Raw genomic sequence first — 22,277 nt, 5'->3', positions numbered from 1 at the left:
GCCGTTTTTATCTTATTTATGACTGTAATATCGCTCTTCTCTCAGGAACAACAGAAAAGCTGTGAAGACGCCATCATACTCTAACTGTGTTTCTCTCTGTAAAGTGCGCATGCGCGTGTGTGTGTCTGTGTGAGAGAGAGAGAGAGAGAGAGAGAGAGAGAGAGAGAGAGAGAGAGAGAGAGAGAGAGAGTACTACTTAATATAAAAAAAATAAAGAAAATATACTTATGTGACGTCACAGGCGGTGGATCAGGACACGCCTATATAAGCCAGAACGCGCCTCTGTTTCTCATTTGTGAATTTGCTAATTGTAAGTAAGGAGACATAAAAATGAAGCTCTTCAGAAGATTTAGAGATTTTTTTCAATGCTGGAGACAAATGAAATATAAACAGCTTGTTGAAGAGGAGGATGAGGAAGTTGATAAGAGAAATGCCATACATCTCCAGAGCTGGGTGATAGAAAAAGAACATCTGGAGGAACGTGTTGCTCAGCTTGAGTTCAGTTTGGACCTGACCACCATAAAGCTTCAATCTTCCATGAAAATGCATGATGAACTGCAGAAAACTGTGGATCTTGTGAAAGACAGCTGGGTGAGAGAACAAAAGAAAGTGGAAGAACATGTTGCTCAGCTTGAGGCCACTTTGAAACGGACCACCATAGAGCTCCAGTTTTACTACAAAAACTATAAGGAACTGGAGAAAACTGTAGAATGTGAGAGAGAGAGCCAAGCAGAGAACAAAAAAAGCAGAGGAACATGTTGCTGAGCTTGAGGTCACTTTAGAACAGACCACCATGGAGCTTCAGGATACTCAGAATCACTGTGAGAAAGAGAAGAAGACTTCAGAGAATTAGACAGATTATTATATTAGGAACTGAATGCTAAACCTCCATGTCCAAAAATAATAAATAAAGTCAACAAAAATCTTAAATATGAGATAATCATATTAATCTTCATTTAACTTGTGTTTCATTTATTTATATCACAAAATGTAGCTTAAAATTAAACATGAACCCCTGTATGTAAAACAGTAAAAAAAACTAAGAAAAACTAAAAGTATTTCGTTTACAGATCAGAAAATTATCTTTTAGACAATTTAATATTATCAAGAAAAATATCTTGCTTTGTTAAAGATCAACATCACATATAACTAGACAACAAAACACCATTAATATTTGTACAGAATTAAGTAAAAAGAAAGTCCTGACATGGCCACTAGAGGGCAGTGTGAGACTGACATCTGACAACCAACTGCAGTTATTATTATTATTATTATTATTATTATTATTATTATTATTATTATAGTTTTGGGGGGATTTATGAATGTTCCTTGCTTTGATCAGCAATATCAGTCCAGTCCAGTTTTATTGTTTAAGCAAAACCAATTATTAGAATTTAATCATTTTATCACTTTGGGTTTTAATAATGTGTAAATCTGCATATAATAATAATAATACAAATTATTCATTATAAAATCATAAATATGTTTAAATGTAGACCTTTATGTACTAAAGCACCTCAGTGCAATAAAGTATTACATTCTAAAGTCCAGCAAACACGACATGAGTCAATTCCTTGTAGCATTTTCTTGAACTTGGTTTGCAGGAGAAAATCTGGTTTTGTTGAAATAACAGGTTAACAGATGATAACTGGATAAATAACTAATGAATAAATGCTTCATCCTGCTCATTAACATGCAAACTGATGAGTTCCATCACCTGCTGTATGAACCTGAACAGAATCCACATTGTATTTCTAGTTGAAGATGCTAAGATTCTCTTTTTATTGAAATCTTTTTATTAAAACAGCAGGATGAGTTACTAAAGCTGAGCTTTTTCTCTTATTGAGACGTGAATTCTGTAGAACTGCTACTGCAATTTTTACATGAGATGCAATAAAATCGTCCACCTACAGAACCTACAGAAACCAAACATGACTTCCTGTAACTCAGCGTAACTTCCATGGAGAAGTCTCCCCCGTGTGGGTGGAGGAGGAACTGCTACAGTTTAGAGCCTGATTTGAGGTCAGAGCAAGTTGAGTTCTAACATGTAAATAGTACATTTAATAAATTTAGTACCACCTTCATGCAGGTTCTCAGCATAAATAGTGAATGAACCACATCTGACTCGGAAAGACCGGTGTCCAAATACTTTTGATCACACCGTGTGTATCAGCTGAAAAGCAGCAGCTTCGGATCAGTCGCTTTTCCACACTGAGGTTAAGGCCACATCTTTAAAATACACGGTTAAGCAGCCGCACTTTGTGTTGCGCGTCTAATCGTACATGTACGGTATGGGTGGTGGGAGCGGTCAAAATACATGTAAAGACGCTTCAGAACGGCGTTTCCGTTAAGAAACAGAAAAATCAGTGCATATTTTGCGGTGCGAGACCGTTAAGTGTTTTATACGTCAGTAGTAGTATTTTATAATCAATGTGAGATTTGATTGGGAGCAGTGTAGATGATTAAAACAGGGGTGATGTGATAATATTTCCTAGATCTAGTGAGGACTCTTGCTGCTGCATTCTGAACTAACTGAAGCTTATTTCTGCACTTACTCACACACCCAGACAGTAAAGCGTTACAGTAGTCTAATCTACAAGTAACAAAAGCATCAACTAGTTTTTCTGCATCCTGTAACGACATCATATTTCTAATTTTAGCAATATTTCTAAGGTGAAAGAAGGCGATCCTGGTGATATTATTCACGTGAGTCTTAAAGGAAAGTCTACAGTCAATAATCACACCAAAATCTTTAACTGCTGTACACGCTGAAACAGAAACACCATCCAGAGATGCTACGGAATCAGAAAGGTTGCTTTTAGCTGCATGTGGTCCTACACTGTAAAAAATGATTTGTTGACACAACTTGATTTAGTCCAGTCATCTTGTTGCATTGACTAAGTTAAGTTTAGCACATTAGGTGTTAAGTTACTCAACTTTTATTCATGTGTTGAAATGATTGAGCCACTGTTCTGAATCAATTAATGAGCATTTCAAATCTTTAGTTAAAGCAACTGAAAAACCTATTGGTAAAACATCATTTTTCATGTTTTCACAACAATAGATCTAGTCTAATTCACATAAAATAGTCATTTTTCCTCAACATAACTGTGAGTTTACTGGACTTTGGTTTGACAAGTAGTTCTGGAAATCTAACCAGATTTTTTTATGAAATCAACACAACTGCAAAATTCAAACTCTCAGCATTTATTTTTTAAACAGATACACTGCATCCAAAAACACAGACATCAAGAATTCTCTTACAAAGATATAAAAACACTAGACAAGAAAAACCTTCACATATACACAGCTCACACAAACAGGAGCAAACTTCTATATGCACAGACCAACATCCTCGAGCCAAAATACTACAAATAACTCTCCTTGTCATCAGATATATTCATTACAAGAACAAGTGTACATGAATAATTCACAATAAGCCGTGTTAAACTTTACATTCAACTGTTCAACTGTCTTCAATTCCCAATCATAGTAAAAAACAAGGAAAGAGGAAGCAGTACAAGAAAACAGTCAGTTTAAAAAGATTTCAAGAATCCCAATTTCACTTCCTGTTTTCTGTTCTGACATTTTACAGATTTAAATGATGTATTGTTTTTATCTGTACAATTAATAAAGACAGTAATTTTAACACTCATCAATCAAATACAAATATCAACAGAATCTGAATAAAAGACAGTTTGGACTTTAAAAACCTCTATGTATTATGTAACAGAGATATCTACTAAAGTTAGCATGCTAAGCTAGCCCAGCTCCGTCCTCAGAGAGAGAGAGAGAGAGAGAGAGAGAGAGAGAGAGAGAGAGAGAGAGAGAGAGAGAGAGAGAGAGAGAGACCAGAGGGCGGAGCATCTCGGTGTGACGTCACAGTAGGGCAACTTCTATGCAAGTCAGAATGCGTCTCTGTTTCTCTCATTTCCGAGGTTTGTGCATGTGAGTAAAGAGACGTAAACATGGGGCTCTTCAGAAGGTTTAGAGAAATTTTTCAAACCAGAAGAAAGAAGAAAACTAAGCAGATTGCTGAAATGAAGGAGAAGCTGGAACACATAGTGAAAGTAGTAAAAGACTTGGATGCATTTTCTAATCCAAGGATAGAGAAGATAACAGAAGAGAAAGAAGAGAAAGCCATTCTGCTACAGACGGTGCAAAAGCTGGAGGCTACTTTGGCTTCTGAGCGAAAGCAGCAGGAACAGGACATAACTGAGAGAAGCCAGAGCTGGGCAAGAGAACAAAAACAACTGGAGGAACGTGTAGCTCAGCTTGAGTTTATTTTGGAACAAACCACCAAGAAGCTCCAGTCTTCTCTTGAAATCCATGAGAAACTGGAGAAAACTGTAGAATGTGAGAGAGAGAGCTGGACGAGAGAACAAAAGAAAGTGGAGGAACGTGTTGCTCAGCTTGAGGCCAATTTGGAACAGACCACAATGGAGCCCCAGTCTTCTATGGAAATCCATGAGAAACTGGAGAAAACTGTAGAATGTAAGAGAGAGCTGACGAGAGAACAAAAACAACTGGAGGAACATGTTGCTCAGCTTGAGGTCACTTTGGAACGGACAACCAAGAAGTTCCAGTCTTCTATGGAAATCCATGAGGAACTGGAGAAAACTGTAAAATGTGAGCGAGAGAGCTGGACGAGAGAACAAAAGAAAGTGGAGAAACGTGTTGCTCAGCTCGAGGTCACTTTGGAACAGACCGCCATGGAGCTTCAGTCTTTCCTGAAAATCCTTAAGGAACTGAAGAAAACTGTAGAATGTGAGAGAGAGAGCTGGACGAGAGAACAAAAGAATATGGGGCAACATGTTGCTCAGCTTGAGGTCACTTTGGAACAGACCACCATGGAGCTCCAGTATACTCAGAATCACTGTGAGAAAGTAAAAAATAGTGCAGAGCAGGAGAGAGATCATTTGATCAGAGACAAAGAGCGACTGGAGGAACATGTTGCTAGTTGGATGCCACTGTGCTCTGTGCTGACGAAAAGAAGACTTCAGAAAATAACACAGATCGTTATATGAGAGTCCGAGAGCGATGGGAGGAAATTGTTGCTCAGCTGAGACAAGAAAACATTCAAAAGAAAACGAGAAATAGAAAAAAAAAAGAAGAAGACAAGAGAAACAGAGAGTCTGAACATGCCTTTTTCCTCTTTCTGTTTCTCTTATGGCTATTTATGATAGTTTTACACTTATAGTCAATTGTATAAAGCTGAGTGTAAAGCTATTGTATCTTGTAGATCGTCTCTTCTTTTGATCATTTTTTATTTCTGTCTTGTCAAAAATACTGATTTTAATCTTTTACTACAGCGAGACACAATAAACACTATTAACAACCATTATTTTTGTCTTCCTTACAAATTCCGTATGACCTCCTCATGGATTCTTCCACTTAGTTTATATCCCTCTTGTGGGGCAGGGGGCTGTGGCACGGGGTCATAATGCTGAGGGGGAGGGAGGTCAGGATGGGAAACTCAGTGCCACATTGTGCAAAACACCACACACCCTGATAATCTTACACACTTTTAATGGGTGGTATAAAAGTCTTCCACCTGAGACATCCAGAGCTCCACATCTGCATTTAAGAAGGTGAGGAGCATATGAGGGGTGATTTATTCCATTTATGATTTATTCCAGCTCATTATGGAAAGATAAAATAAACTGATATTTGGTCCTGTGCCATGAACATAAAAGCAATAATAGCTACAGAAAAGCTCCTGCTTCCCTCTGTAGCAGGTTTTTAAATCCTATTTAAAATGCTTTCAGTGATTCTACATTCTGTTTATATGAAGTGTTTTCACAGTTTGTATGTTAATTGGCTGTATGGTGCATTTAAGTGCATGTGAATTATGTGAATTTATGAACCACATCTGGCTGGAAAAGACACGTGTCCAAATACTTTTGACCACACAGTGTGTATCAGCTGAAAAGCAGCAGCTTCGGATCAGTCGCGTTTCCTCTGGGATTCAACTCTGAAAGATCACTTTTGATATTATATAAAATATTTTATATTATATATTTGATATTATTTGTTTGGACTTTTTTTTCCTCAGCATCACTTTTCCTCCTGTAGCTTCGAGAGACGTCATGTTCCAGGTGGAGGATGAAGACCCTCTGTCGGGATGAAACGAACTGTACGACACCTGGAACGGTGAGTTTCTGAGCTTTATGGATTTTATTCTCTTTAAAACACAGAGTTTATCATTTATTATAATTCTGCTGTTAAACTGAGAGGAAAGAAAAATGGCTTCAGTTCAGCAGAAATGAACTGATAAACAGTGTTAGGAAAAGACAAAGTGTTCAAATATTTACTCAAATATAAATCGTGATAACTTGTTAAAATGTGTTTAATGGTTTAATAGGGGATTTATTCAGGTTTAAACACAAGCTGGTGGTGAAGGTAATATTGATTATAGATTCCTTTTATGAGACGCGTCTCACTGTGTGTTTGTCTCTTCAGACACAGGAAGACGGAGACAGGACATCGCATCAGTCTCCTCAAAGCAGCTCGTCCCCTGTGAGGACTCGGTCTCCTCCAAGCAGCATGTCCCCTGTGAGGACTCGGTCTCCTCCAAGCAGCATGTCCCCTGTGAGGACTCGGTCTCCTCCAAGCAGCTCGTCCCCTGTGAGGACTCTGTCTCCTCCAAGCAGCTCGTCTCCTACCAGTCATGAGCCTCACATAGAGATAAATACAGAGCACATAGTGTTTGAACAGCTTTATGTTATAGGTTATTGTTAGATTTTTATCATGCCCAAACGAAACTTAATTCTTGGAGAGGTTTTCTATATGACCTGCGATGCCCGTGGTGCCTTTCTGATATCAGGGAAGAAGAAATACACAGCACACAGAATGCATGTTCTTCCTCTTCTGTTCATTGCAGGTAGCAGAACGTATATATACACATACAGAGAAAAGGCTGTCCTAAACTTGTTTCCTGTTTATACAAGAGGATATACTAGCTGGAGATGTGTGAGCCCAGATAAGTCTCCCTGTTTACCTTACAGACTAACATCGTAAATATTCTATAGACACTGAACAGACAAAGTAATGTGTGTGAGATAGTGTGAGAAACATCTTAACACTAACAATGGCCACTTTAAATCATTTATAATTTAGCATCACACACCAAAACATAGGATGTTCATCCTGGGAACAGAATCGGTGACATAAACTGCAAATGAGAAGATAAAGACAAACAAAAACATACAGAAAACAAAATAGTGTTCAACACTCGTAAACAAACTCTTAATCTTCTCAAAAAACCTTTGTTCAGCAGTTGTTTCACGTTCTCCAAGACATCATGAGACATTTATTTCTCAGTGCTTGTTCAATATGTCTATTAGCAGTATTATAAGGTATACATAACAGTTTCTTCTCACTGAATAATGTATTCAAATAGAATAAGAAAAATTCGGAGTCTAGTTACAACTATGCACATATAGTTATAGAATTTAGACCTAGAGCAGGTATCAGGGTGAGCTAAACTAAACAGTCAAGTGAGTCAGATTGTCAGGAATCCACCTGCCACGCCTCCTTCAGAGGCTGTCATTGCCTAACACAGATCTTCACCCCGGAGGTGGCCCCCTTTCGACTATAAAGAAAGGATCTTTCCGTGGGCTCTCAACTGTTTCAGCCCTGAATACTCACTTAGGTAGGCTTCTTAGGCCAACAGACCAATTAGTGCATAGAATAAGTGGGTGCTGTTTTGATCCTGCTTTCGTGTATTCACTGTGGCTGATAATCAGTCAGAACTCCAGTTCTGGTTACAGCTAGAACAGTCACTGGACCCAGATACTTCGGCTCAACGACCTTGGTAGGCTTCAGACTTCTTATCAGGACCTGCTGATTAGGCACAAAAAGATGTGTTGGCTTATCTGTGGGCAGAGGAAGAGTTAGTGAGACATCAGCACTGATATAATTAATTTTCTCAACCAGGGAAGAAACGTAGTCATGCACCATCACTTCCAGGTTACCTAAGGAAGAAATGCCAGTGCATCCCCTGACAATCACAACACAGTAATCACCTGATAATGTGCTCTCATAATGCACACACACACAAAAGAAGTCGTTAAGAGGATTCTCCATCTGCCTCCTCTCTACACATGTGTGAACTACTTCAAGGTAAAAGTCAAACATTTACTTCATTGTTAGAACCAAAAAGCAACACTTGAAAAAACAACATACATCTATGGGAATATATTTTCACAATTTGTGATTTATAAACATCTCACATTTCTTAAACCTCTTCATATAATTTTAATTGACTTTTCTCATAGAAGCTACATTTTTATTTACTCTTCTCTTCACAACTCTTTCATGAAAACATAACACTTATAAAAAAGTATTTCATTAACTCCATATATAGTGCAGTCAAAAAGACAAATTAAAGCACAATAACTTATAAAGTACTTTTTTGTGTTGTTAACTCGGTTTATTACAACCAACATTACATGTCCAAAACACACATCCCCTTAATGTACAATGAGAAAAAACAAAATGACTGTACCCCAAACAATTTTCTACACTGTAAATCTACCTCATGCACATATTCCTTCACATGCAAAATGTTCTTACTTCTTTAAAAAAAGGACTTTATTTTACATAACCTTATGTCCCATTTTATGCTAAAAGCCATAACTTACACAATAAGTCTGTGACAGACATGTTCTCATTTAAACAGCTTTATATAATACTAGTCATGATTTTATTTTTAAACAACAGTGAATCCCATATCTTCTGTGATCACATCAATAAAATACATTTACTACACACTGTAAAAAAACTAAACCCCATGAAATATCAACACCATGTGATTTAAACCCAACACAGTCAACTACAATACATTATTACCATTGTGCCAAGTTTGCCCTAAATTTCACCAACTTTCTAATTAGACTTGGACACTTATTCATCACCATAACATTGATTGTTAAACACACACACACACACACACACACACACACACACACACACCACAAAGAGAGAAAGAGAGAATAGGCATCTGACACATTACAAAAATAACTTTTATTTGAAAACGCAACAACAACATTGGACTTTGCATCAAACATCTGAAAAATCCAGAGCAGCCTTTGTAACTTCTAGGTTTCATTTCAACTTCTCCAATTCTCCGTGTACCTCAGCCAACTCTTTCTGTAGATATTTTTCCTCAGCATCCAACTCAGCAAATTTTCTCATCACTTTAACACCAAGCTCTGTCAACTCCTGATGAACTCCTTGTCTCGTAACACCTTCATCCAACACTGAATACTACACAAAAAAACACAACATTTATCATGACTATTAAGTTTGTAATCTTGCGTACCAGTGTAGATTTATTCATTACTAGAGACTCAAAGCACTTTTGTACATCGCTCTGGATAAGGGCGTCTGCTAAATGCCACAAATGTAAATGTAAATGTACTTCATATTTTAATACATGCCCTTGTACCACCATTAAGACTACACCAATATATTTACCACAATATAAAATGCACAATACTCACTGCTAATGAGCAAAACTGATCTTTTAATAACACAAACTCTTCCCCTTCCACACGTGGAATTTTGGACGGACTTGTAAATGCCATTTTCCTGCAACAACAAAACACATATAATGCATTTATAAATATCTCACTACAAAATCAACAAAACAACAAATCCTTTACACTCATTAAACATGACAGAAAATTTTACCTTTTACAGTATTGTGATGCACGCTTTACTGCAGCTACAATGCACTGAACAGCGCCACCACCAGTTCACTATGACAAACTTATCCTTGAAAACCCGTTACAATAAAGAGTCTCACACACCTAAAATACACCCCTAACCACAAAGTCACACCCCTTTTATTTCAGACATAAAGTATATTTATAACTTTAACTCCAGCATTCCTAAAACATTGCTTTTGTAATAATATAAAATATAATATGTATTTTATAGATACCTATGCTACACACACCAGAAAGATGTAACTTATCCTTTTTCCTTTGATAATGTTTACACAAATGCTTAAAGATCATTACCATTTATGTTAAATGTAACTTTATTATATCCTATTAATATTCTCAATATGTTTGTCAAATTCCAACACTTAATGAAATATATACATGTTTAATGATAAACATTTTGACTCATATTTAATATATTTTTAACACAGTAATATATATTGCTCTAAATAATAAAACAAACAATAACAGTTACCTGCAACTATAATTACCACAAACTCATACAGCACAATACATGACCCTACATTGAAACAACACTTTCCCCTACTTCTTTCCTTTATCATGTTTTGCCCAATTTCATACAAAAATAATACAATAAAATAAGCACTATAAATAACAATAACAAATATACTATTAATAAATAAATACAGCAATTATTGTGATCTCCTATCACATATACGTTTCAAACAATATACATACTAATAATTAAACTTAAGTATTCTACAAACTATTTTAGTCTTAAAAAAAACCACTGCATAGTTTTTACAATTACAACACAATAGACAAACTTTTAGACAATGTATAAATAATTTATTTGAGCACTAGAAAAATACAATAAGATTAAATTACCTCATAAAAATAAAGGGGACAAAAAGTATATGCCAGTTACAGTAAATCCTGACAATTTTAGAAATGTAGCATAAACACTAATATAGTCAGAAATTTACATCCTGATGACTCTAAAAATGATCCTAAAACAAACAGTACATGTAGCCAGCATTCACACTCTATTCATATAGACTGCCTTCACACTAATAGCTATCATCAACACAGTAATCACCTGATAATGTGCTCTCATAATGCACACACACACAAAAGAAGTCGTTAAGAGGATTATCCATCTGCCTCCTCTCTACACATGTGTGAACTACTTCAAGGTAAAAGTCAAACATTTACTTCATTGATAGAACCAAAAAGCAACAGTTGAAAAAAAAACATACATCTATGGGAATAAATTTTCACCATTTTTGGTTTATAAACATCTCACATTTCTTAAACCTCTTCCTATAATTTTAATTGACTTTTCTCATAGAAGCTACATTTTTATTTACTCTTCTCTTCACAACTCTTTCATGTAAACATAACACATATAAAAAAAAGTATTTCATTAATTCCATATATAGTGCAGTCAAAAAGACCAATAAAAGCACAATAACTTATAAAGTACTTTTTTGTGTTGTTAACTGTTCTCTCTGTATGAATATAGAATAAAACTGCACAAAAAAATAAACAATAAAACAAAGCTGCGTGTTTGATTTCTGCATAATGAATATAATTTTCAATCTGATCATCTGATCATTTGAGGGAAATGTACAAATAGCTTTAGCACATGTTTATATAAATCTGTATCTCCTCTAGAAAATAGTTTATAACATGTCACATCTAAATACCTTTGTCAGCTTCCTGCTCGTTCTCAGTCTGCGTGGAGGAGCACTTTTTCTCTGTAATGACAAACAATTTATTACAGTCAAAGCAAATACCTTCTACATCAACATCTACAGAAACTCAGAGAGATTTCAGTGTTACCTTTGTTCAACTCATTTCCCTGTTTGAAGAGTTTTTCCTGTTGAGGATCAAAAACAAAAATAACATTTAGTTTTATTTAGTCACAATTCTCACTTCAGTTCAATGACGCTCATGCCTGTAATCAAAAGAAAGTACCTCGATTAAGCAGATGCTTTTCTCAAGCTACTGATTGTGTACTTCAGGACTCGGATTTCAGATTTTGTCTGGTGTTCACTTCTGTAAAATAATTTATATTTATATGCTCATTAAATAGAACTGAATCATGCAGTAATAATCACCTTGTACTTTCTTACACACTGAAGGCAGAAATATCAAAACTTTACACACCTTTAAGTGCCAGAAGCTGTTTTTCAACACTGGCATTTCTGTGGAAAATAAACATTCAGATAGAACATTATATTTTATATTATTGTATGACATATTACATTTTAAAACTACTATTTTTCTTTTTTTCATTAAACAAAAATATTTTTGAGTTATTGTTACACTGTTGCTAACATTATTATCAGATTTATTATAATTATTATTATTATTATTATTATTATTATTACTTACACATTATTAGATATTACTTTCATTATTATGAAGTTTTATAGGAAAAATTATAACTAAATGAACAATTCCCTATGTTATGTTATAATTATCTCATTCATACAACTGAGCAGTTGAGGGCCCATGATAGCAGCTCCAACAGTCATTTAGTTGAATCTTCTGAGGAGAAGTGGGTTCCACACACCAGCCATCAACCAGAAAAGAGGTTCAAGCAGTCTCCAAACTCAGCACCTGTTTCAGCTCTACCAGTAAGAGTGAGAGACAGAAAATCCCAGTGATCCCAGAGCCAATGATGTTTGCAGATTTAGAACTCGAGCCCGTTGGCCCCGCCCACTGCTTTGTGATCTGTGTTTGTACCTATAAACTTCTTTCACGCGCTCCGGTCTGAAGTTAATGTTGGGCGTGTGAGTTTTTCTCCACTTTCTGCACGTGCACATCGACGTCCTGCGCGCGAGCTTCAACCCCGTTTTTGTCCCGGATTTAGCGGATTTTTACCCAAAGGTGAGATACAGTGAAATGTAGCAGCTGAGCTGCTCGGGGAACAGCTAGTGGACATTCTGGAGTCATGAACCTCTGCATTTTTCTTCCAGTGTCCTGATTCTTTACACCTCTGATCATGAAATCAGAGTCCAGACGGAGATCTTTAGGAGAACCTCCACACACTCCTGCTGCTGCTGCTGCTGGATCAAAGGTACAATTTATTCATGTCTCAACTTTCAGTGTGGTTTGCAGGGCAAAGATACATCATAATGTATTTTAAAATTAAATCATAAAAAAAACATTAACTTTAAGTGTATCACAATAAACTACTGTTTTTTATTTATTTATTTAAAAAAATCCTTTTACAAGGAAACACGAAATTTCTCCCCAAGTCTTTAATCAATTTTCCTATTTGTTCTCTTCTTCAGCTTTTTACTCAGTTGATAAAGTAAACAATGTTTGATACCAACAGCTTTTACACATGCAACCAGTTAACAGATCAAATATTCACATGCGTATCCCAGTGATCTCCCAGAGGAAGTTTAGTTTTAAAGTAAAGTATTAAGTGGCGGACTGCAAGTTTGTTTAGTTTCTGCCTCGCACTTTAAGATCATTTAATAGTATTACTTTTAAAAATTACAGAAATCCTTCTGTAACCAATGCAATCAGTATGTGTGCAACAGCAAGGATGTGAAGGTCTTGAGAAAGCTCTTCGCTTTTACCCATCATGAGATGTTTCCTGTGTGACACCTTGGTATTGGGACACCTTTATACAGGCCATCAGTTGGGACTGAAGCAGCTGATATTAATTTACAATGACAATAGGCAGGATTGCTTTCTAATTACTGATTGATATCTACTGCTGTCTTGGCTTTTCATTCCTTTTTGCACCTCCCTGTCTTCATGTGTTTAATAGTTTTTCTTGTGTGTGTGTGTGTGTGTGTGTGTGTGTGTGTGTTGTTTCACAACATTACACAACTTCCTTTATGGACATGTATGGTTTGATTTCTTTGTTTGGATTGTATGGGTTGTTACCAACATCTGATAAATATTTCATGTCACTAGCACCTTTAGAAATATATTTACTGAGAAAAATGTTGACATGTTCAATACTTATTTTACCCGCTGTATGTATGTATGTATGTGTGTGTGTGTGTGTGTGTGTGTGTGTGTGTGTGTGTGTGTACACTGGCATGTAGGGGAGATAGATGTTGGAGAATGGAGTGCTGCTGGTGATGGAGAAATAGGTGAATTAATGTTAGCACTAGCAGAGCTGTTTAGCTCCTTGCTACTTGAGATTATTGGCTTCTGATCATAAATTCTCCTCCTGTCCATTAAACTGTCCGGCCATCAGTATGAATGCAATTTGTATGAATACCAATAGTCTGAATTGTTGTACATTAATATGAATGCAGTCTGTATGAATAGCCAAAAATGTATAATAATAGTCAGAGTATTTCCTTTTTCTTCTTCATTCGGCTTCTTCAAGTCAAGTCAAGTCAATTGGCTTTTATTGTCATTTTTACTATACACAGTGGTACACAGTACACAGTAAAAACGAAACAACGTTCCTCTGAAACCCTGGTGCTACACTAAACAACAAAACAACATAAAGTGCATTGAGTGCAGCCTGGTGCAAACAGTGCAAACAAAAGAACAGTACAGACAGACGGAGTGCAGACAGACAACACAAGACAAGACAAAACACAAAAACCAATTATAGCGCCGACTAGTAAACCTACTGTATACTTAAATATACAGTACTGTGTGAGGAGAAATGTAAAAACTATACCCAGGAAAAAGTACAAACAGAACAGAGCAATGTAGTGCAAAAAAACAGCAGCAAGGAGGTGCAAAGACAGCATGTAAACATTCTACTGAATACAAAAGGTGCAAAAACAGCATGTAAACATTATACTGAATATAAGGTGCGAGTATAAATAATAATAAATAGTGGATTGAGATGAGTGATTATTGTGTTTAGTCCAGGTTGTACAGTTCAGTAACAGTAACACACAGAGTGAGTGTGTGTGTGTGTGTGTGTGTGTGTGTGTGTGTGTGAGTTCTGTTCAGTTCTTTGTGTTGAGAAGCCTGATGGCTTGTGGAAAGAAACTGTTACACAGTCTTGTTGTGACGCCAATGCTTTGGAACCATTTTCCTGATGGTAGGAGGGTGAAGTATGTGTGAGGGTATGTGTGATCTTCCACAATCTGTCTTTATATTGTTTAAATGTCCATGATAGAGGGAGAGAGACTCGATGATCTTCTCAGCTGTCCTCACTATCCTCTGTAGGGTCTTGCGATCCGAGACGGTGCAATTCCCAAACCAGGCAGTAATGCAGCTGCTCAGGATGCTCTCAATGGTCCCTCTGTAGAACATGGACAGGATGGGGGAGGAGATGGGCTTAGCCTTCTCAGGAAGTAGAGACGCTGCTGGGCTTTCTTGGTGATGGAGCTGGTGTTAAGTGACCAGGTGAGGTTGTCCGCCAGATGAACACCAAGGAATTTGGTGCTCTTGACGATCTCCACAGAGGATCCATCGATAATCAGTGGAGATTGGTCGCTCTGTGCTCTCCTGAAGTCCACAACCATCTCTTTTGTTTTGTCCACGTTCAGAGACAGGTTGTTTGCTCCACACCAGGCAGTTAACCGTTGCACCTCTTCTCTATATGCTGACTCATCGTTCTTGCTGATTAGACCCACCACGGTCGTGTCATCAGCAAACTTGATGATATGATTCGAGCTGTGCGTTGGTGCACAGTCGTGAGGCAGCAGAGTGAACAGCAGTGGACTGAGCACACAGCCCTGAGGGGCTCCAGTGCTCAGTGTGATGGTGCTGGAGATGCTGTTCCCGATCCGGACTGCCTGAGGTCTCCCAATCAGGAAATCCAGGATCCAGTTGCAGAGAGAGGTGTTCAGGCCCAGAAGGTTCAACTTCTCGATCAGGTGCTGAGGAATGATTGTGTTGAATGCTAAGCTGAAATCAATGAACAGCATTCGTACATACGAGTCCTTGTTATCCAGGTGGGTGAGGGCCAGGTGGAGGGTTGTGGAGATGGCATCGTCCGTGGAACGGTTTGGACGACATAAACTGAATGGGGTCCAGAGAGGGTGGAAGCTGTGTCTTGATGTGCCTCATGACGAGCCTCTCGAAGCACTTCATCACGATGGGAGTGAGCGCGACAGGAAGATAATCATTGAGCCAGAACACAGTCGATTTCTTTGGCACGGGAACGATGGTCGTTGTCCTGAGGCACGTGGGAACAACGTTACTGCTCAGGGAGATGTTGAAGATGTCAGTAAAGACATCTGCTAGTTGTTCTGCACATTCCCTGAGCACTCTGCCAGGAATGTTGTCAGGTCCAGCAGACTTCCGTGGGTTAACTCTGCATAGAGTTTTCCTCACTTCAGCTGTGGTTAGACAGAGCACCTGGTCAGTGGGAGGAGGGATGGTCTTCCTTGCCACCACATTGTTCTGTACCTCAAACCGGGCGTAAAAGTCGTTCAGCGCATCTGGGAGGGAGGCGTCACGGTCACAAGCAGGTGATGTGGTCTTGTAATTCGTGATCGCCTGGATGCCCTGCCACATGCGCAGAGTGTCTCCACTGTCCTGGAAGTGGTCGTGGATTTTCTTCGCATGTGCGCGCTTCGCCTCTCTGATGGCATGAGACAGTTTGGCCCTTGCTGTTTTTAAGGCCGCCTTGTCCCCTGTTCTGAAGGCAGAGTCTCTTTGTTTCAACAGCGCACTCACATTTGCAGTCATCCACGGTTTCTGGTTGGAGCGTGTAGTGATGGACTTGGAGATGGTCACATCATCAAAGCACTTGCTAATGTAGCAGGTCACTGATGACGTGTACTCCTCCAAGTTAATGGAATCGCCGTTGGTTGCAGCCTCTCTAAACATGTCCCAGTCAGTGCACTCAAAACAGTCCTGAAGAGCAGAAGTAGCTCCTTCTGGCCAGGTTTTCACCGGTTTAGAGCGTCTGACAAGCGGACTGTATGCTGGAATTAACATAACAGAGCTGTGGTCTGAGTAGCCGAAATGGGGCGGGGCTCCGCACGATACGCGCCGGGGATGTTTGTGTAAACAAGATCCAGCGTGTTCGCTCCTCTCGTTGCAAAGTCCACATGCTGATGGAGTTTAGGAAGCACAGTCTTGAGATTCGCATGGTTGAAATCTCCGCGATAATAAACAATCCGTCGGGGTGAGCATTCTGCAGGTCACTAATAGCGCCAGAGTTCACTCAGTGCCTCCTTAGCATTAGCACTGGGAGGAATGTACACTCCGACAATGTAAACTGTGGTGAATTCCCGTGGTAAATAAAAAGGTCTGCATCTAACAGTCACAAACTCCACTAGCGATGAGCAGTAGCATGAAACAAGCACAGAGTTCTTACACCATTCCGTGTTGATATAAACACACGCCACCACCGCGAAGTCTTACCGCACAGAGCTGTGTTTCTGTCGGCTCGAAACACGGTTAGCCCGTCTAGCTGGATGGCGGCTTCTGGAACTCTGTCGCTGAGCCACGTCTCCATGAAAACAAAGACGCAACAGTCTCTAAACTCTCGCCGTGTGGTTTGCTGGAGTCGGATGTAGTCCAGTTTATTATCCAGGGAGCAGACGTTGAAAAGAAAAATGGACGGGATACCCGGCCGGCTAGGGTTAGCATTTAGCCTAGCACGGACACCCGCCCGCTTGCCGCGCTTCCGCTTCCTCAAACAGCGCTTTCGACGTCTCCTCTCCTGGCCACTGGCATCAGGTAACACCGAGGGCTGGGGGCCTGGTCTTTGTGGCCGAGGTCGCAGCAAGCCGAGGTCGCGAAGGTTGTTAATAAGATCATCATGCAGATTGTTGGTTGCATGATGCCTGTACTGTAACAGTGTCTGGTGGTCGTACACATGAACACAGCTGACTCTGGTGTCCATGTATTGTGGAAGGTCACTAAATATGGTGAAAGCACCATTTTTGAATCCGGAGGGCTGCGAGCTACTGCCGCGCCGCCATCTTGGATCATTTCATCCATTAGGGGTCGCCACAGCGGATCATCTGTCTCCATACCCCCTGCCCTCTACATCTGCCTCTTTCCATCCTCAGCATTCTCTTACCAATATACCCTATGCCCATGAAACCATACTGCTGCTCACAGATGGTCACCTCTTCTCTCAGCCTGGCTTCCACTACTCTTTCCTATAACTTCATGGTGTGACTGATCAACTTAATTCCCCTGTAGTTACTGCAAGTCTGCACGTCTCTCTTATTCTTAAAGATCAGTACCAGCACACTCCTTCTCCATTCCTCAGGCATCTTCTCACCATCCACTCTTATATGTCACTCTATGATCCTCCTTCTTCCTAAAATACGTGTTCACCACTGCCATTTTCCTCTTTTTAGCAAAAATCTACCACCATTTGCCCTTCCACATTCCTCTCTTTAATTCCATACCTACCATCACCTCCTCATCACCTCTGTTCCCTTTACCTACAAGCCCTTTTAAATCTGCCCCAATCACCAATCTTTCATTCCTAGGTTCACCATCTACCACTTCATCTAACTCACTCCAGAATTATTCCATCTCACAGCCCACCTGTGGAGCATAAGCACTGATGATTTTTATCATCTAATCAACTCAGCTTCACCTTTATCACCCTATCAGAAACTCTCTTCACCTCCACTACACTATTACTGTACTCTTCTTTCAGAATCACCCTACACCATTTCACCATTACCATGATAGAGCAGTTTAAACACCTCCAATGTTCCTGGTCTTATTCACTTTCCATTTGGTCTCCCAGACAGACAACATATCTGCCTTTCTTCTCCATCATATCAGCTCCTCTCTCCCTTTACCAGTCATAGTACCAACCCGAACCTCCACTCTACACTTCCTCTTTTCCGCTGCCTCTGTAGACGTCTTCCTCCTCTCCTTCTCCTCTTTCGGCCAACCGTAGCCCAACCCTGTTGGCTAACGATACCTGTGGTGGTCGTTGGTAACCCGGGCCTCGACCGATCCGGTATGAAATTCTGATTCGTGATCTGCATGTTTGATTTGGCACATGTTTTACACTGGATGTCCTTCATAACGCAACCCTCCACATGTATCCGGGGTTGAGACCTGCACTAAGAGTGCACTGACTTGTGCAACACTAATGGCTGGGTCAGAGTATCTTCTTTCCAAATGTATCTAAATTGTGTATGTAGAACACTTTGGTCAGGAACTGTTCACATTTACATTTATGAGGTGATTTTCAGCTGAGAGTCTGAAAGCGGAGGTACATGCTAACAAGTTGATTGAAAATGCCCTCATAGGCCATTAGGAGGAAGTAGGTTGCTGCTTTTGACAGCCACAGATAATTACCTGCAGTCGTCATCAATGTATTGTTGTCCCAACCACAGGGATTTTCACACATCATTTGGAAGACAGCATGCAGATCAGCTCAGTAGGTACTGATTGTTTGCACCAGTCCAGATTTTGAGCTTTGTCTAATGAGAGCTACTATTAGCAAATGTTCTGAATCAGAAATGTATTTTGCTAAATCCAAAATCACCCAAACATTGTGATATAGATTCATAGCTTTGTATCAACTGAATCCTGTTAAGCTCTGATGTTATCACAGAAGCACAACAGGTTCCACAGTCTTTTTCTCTGTCTCCTGGAATTGAAAATAAGATGATATAATGCTGCCTGGTCACTCTCTCCACCTTGAAGACATAAATATCAATTTTGGAAGATTTTCAAGTAAAGGAAGGCCTCAAAATACCTCTCATTTAACTTGTTTCAAACCATATCAGATTACTATAGCAGACATTTCTGATAACATGCAAGACCACATCTAATCTGAAATAAAATTATTACAGTATATTGAATCATTTTATATTGTTTTTCAGATGCACCACTGTTCAGATTGTGGGAAGAGTTTTACTAAAATTGCTGTTCTGAAAAGACACCAACGTATCCACACAGGAGAAGCCTTATCACTGTGATCAGTGTGGGAAGAGTTTTACTCAACAGGGTCATCTCAAATCACACCAGAGTATCCACACAGGAGTGAAGCCGTATCACTGTGAACAGTGTAAGAGTTTTACTCATCAGAGTAATCTCAAATCACACCAGCGTATCCACACAGGAGAGAAGCCTTATCACTGTGAACAGTGTAAGAGTTTTACTCAACATCATCTCAAATCACACCAGCGTATCCACACAGGAGAAGCCGTATCACTGTGAACAGTGTAAGAGTTTTACTCAACAGGGTCATCTCAAATCACACCAGCGTGTCCACACAGGAGAAGCCGTATCACTGTGAACAGTGTAAGAGTTTTACTCAACAGGGTCATCTCAAATCACACCAGCGTATCCACACAGGAGAGAAGCCGTATCACTGTGAACAGTGTAAGAGTTTTACTCATCAGAGTAATCTCAAATCACACCAGCGTATCCACACAGGAGAAGCCGTATCACTGTGAACAGTGTAAGAGTTTTACTCAACAGGGTCATCTCAAATCACACCAGAGTATCCACACAGGAGAGAAGCCGTATCACTGTGAACAGTGTGGAAGAGTTTTACTCAACAGGGTCATCTCAAATCACACCAGCGTATCCACACAGGAGAAGCCTATCACTGTGAACAGTGTGGGAAGAGTTTTACTCATCAGAGTAATCTCAAATCACACCAGCGTATCCACACAGGAGAGAAGCCGTATCACTGTGAACAGTGTGGAAGAGTTTTACTCATCAGAGTAATCTCAAATCACACCAGCGTATCCACACAGGAGAAGCCGTATCACTGTGAACAGTGTGGAAGAGTTTTACTCATCAGAGTAATCTCAAATCACACCAGCATCCACACAGGAGAGAAGCCGTATCACTGTGAACAGTGTGGAAGAGTTTTAGTGCTCGTCCTCCTCAGCCACCAGCAGAGTCACAGGAAAGAAGCTGTACCTCTGTGGACACTGTGGACGGAGCTATGTTCATCAAAGCTCATTAAGAACACAAATGCTCTAACATACAACCATAAACATAATCAAATCATTAAATTTCTTATTTGAAGGGATGTAAAGGAAATTGTACTGTAAATATCGGGGAACTTTAAATTGTAATGTTAATTTTAATTAGCTCTAACAAATGGATACCTTTCCAATCCATCAGAACATTGTTGGTCCATCTACAGTTACACTACAACTACACTTTATGGCAACATGTATGAGGCTACCTGAGCATCTCACCCATATGTGCTTTCTGAACATTATCTAATGGAACGGCTTCTAATCCATTGTCCCCTGAGCCCAGTGTTACTGATTTACTGCAAACTTGAGCTTGATCACACGGTTACACAGCAAGATCAGGGAATAGATTTTTTGTATATGTCTGGACCTATAAGAATTAAAGTGCAGACAAATCTCACCCTAAGTCTTTTTAAATCTAAAATGTTAAATGTATAAACCTTTAGGTATTTTGCACCAACGTTCATTTTTTGTGTTTCTCTAACTTTGAATACGTTTATTAGTCAACTGTAAGGTTTGGTTGAGGAGTGGTAATGGTATGGGGCTGTACTTTAGGGGTAAGACTCAGCCCTTGATTTAAAGTGTAGGGAAATGTTCATTTCTTTCGCATACCAAATCATTTTGGACAATGCTATGCTTCTAATATTGTGGAAATAGTTTGGAGACGGCCCTTTATTAATCCAGCATGACCATGCCACAGTGCACAAACTGAGGTTCATAAAGACATGGTTGGATGAGTTTGGTGTGGAAGAACTGAACTGGCCTGCACAGAGCTCTAATCTCAACTTCACTGAACACCTTTGAGATTAAGGTGAATGTTCAAAGTTGATTATTCTAAATGGACTGTATGAGTCTCGGTGTCATTAAAAACGTCTTCAGGAACATTTTTTGTGATTATTTCATGAACAGTTCACTTACTTTTTTCTTGCTATTGTTTGTTAACTTTATTTTTTTTAAGGAAGAAAATAGAAATGCTGGTGATAGAAACAATGTTTTGATTCTATATCATAGATGATTATGAAGTATCTACAAATCATCATTGTTATTTACTAAATTGAATTTCAGTTATTAACAAAATTCTGTTATACAGAAAGAATAAAATGGAAAGCAATCAACTTTAATGTGGGAGCATTAAAATCTGTGTTTCCAGGGTCCAACTGTGACACTCAGTAACTTCAGGAGTCTCAGTCTAGAATTGTATGCAGTTCTCACTGCTCTGAATACAAGAACACCCGAGCTTCATCACCAAATGGAAATAAAAGTTAATTAATAACCAAAATAACTAAAATCTAATGGATATTTACACTACATGCTGCATACGAACATTACGTGTGCATACAAATACAAAACTAATTTCCACTTAAATATAAAGAAAATGGTGCAATGTGCTTTTTGACCAAGTTAATATGGTTCATTTAAATGTATAGTATAAGCAAACATTACAGGTTTGAATATGTGTGCAGCTCAGTGTTGCAAAAACTAAATAATACAGATTTACTTATATATAAATACACTTTTGCTCCACTATTACATTAGGATTAGTTTACACACTGAAATACCTTATACAAATTGCACAGAGTGGGTAGTTTATTAGTACTATTTATCTACATTATAACTGTAATATGTTGGCAAACATTTCATAATTAAAGCCAGCGGTGGCAAAGGTTCACACATCCTTCACTCAGTAGAAGTACAGATACTCATGTTT

General features: G+C 38.9%; 1 protein-coding gene and 1 long non-coding RNA gene across 2 annotated transcripts in view; one reads left to right on the top strand and one right to left on the bottom strand.

Annotated features, from left to right (window-relative positions):
• LOC124384678 overlaps nucleotides 1-11,697 on the bottom strand; it is a 45,767-nt gene extending 34,070 nt beyond the window's left edge. The window contains exons 1-3 of the long non-coding RNA XR_006925464.1: nucleotides 11,673-11,697; nucleotides 11,538-11,574; nucleotides 11,402-11,452 (exon numbers count right to left, since the gene is read on the bottom strand). This is a non-coding gene — a long non-coding RNA (uncharacterized LOC124384678). The remainder of the gene's footprint in view (nucleotides 1-11,401; nucleotides 11,453-11,537; nucleotides 11,575-11,672) is intronic.
• The window catches only part of LOC124384556 (zinc finger protein 850-like), a gene marked incomplete at its 5' end in the record, with an annotated part of 172,746 nt that overhangs the window by 82,451 nt on the left and 68,018 nt on the right, over nucleotides 1-22,277 (top strand). Inside the window, 4 exon segments of the mRNA XM_046847512.1 lie at nucleotides 19,533-19,778; nucleotides 19,856-20,013; nucleotides 20,015-20,118; nucleotides 20,121-20,371. Coding sequence (XP_046703468.1) covers nucleotides 19,533-19,778; nucleotides 19,856-20,013; nucleotides 20,015-20,118; nucleotides 20,121-20,371 — 759 coding nt within the window.

This window comes from Silurus meridionalis, chromosome 4, assembly GCF_014805685.1.
Source record: "Silurus meridionalis isolate SWU-2019-XX chromosome 4, ASM1480568v1, whole genome shotgun sequence".
NCBI lineage: Eukaryota > Metazoa > Chordata > Actinopteri > Siluriformes > Siluridae > Silurus > Silurus meridionalis.
The sequence above is the reverse complement of the archived record's forward strand: the minus strand, read 5'-3'. Positions and strand labels throughout refer to the sequence as shown.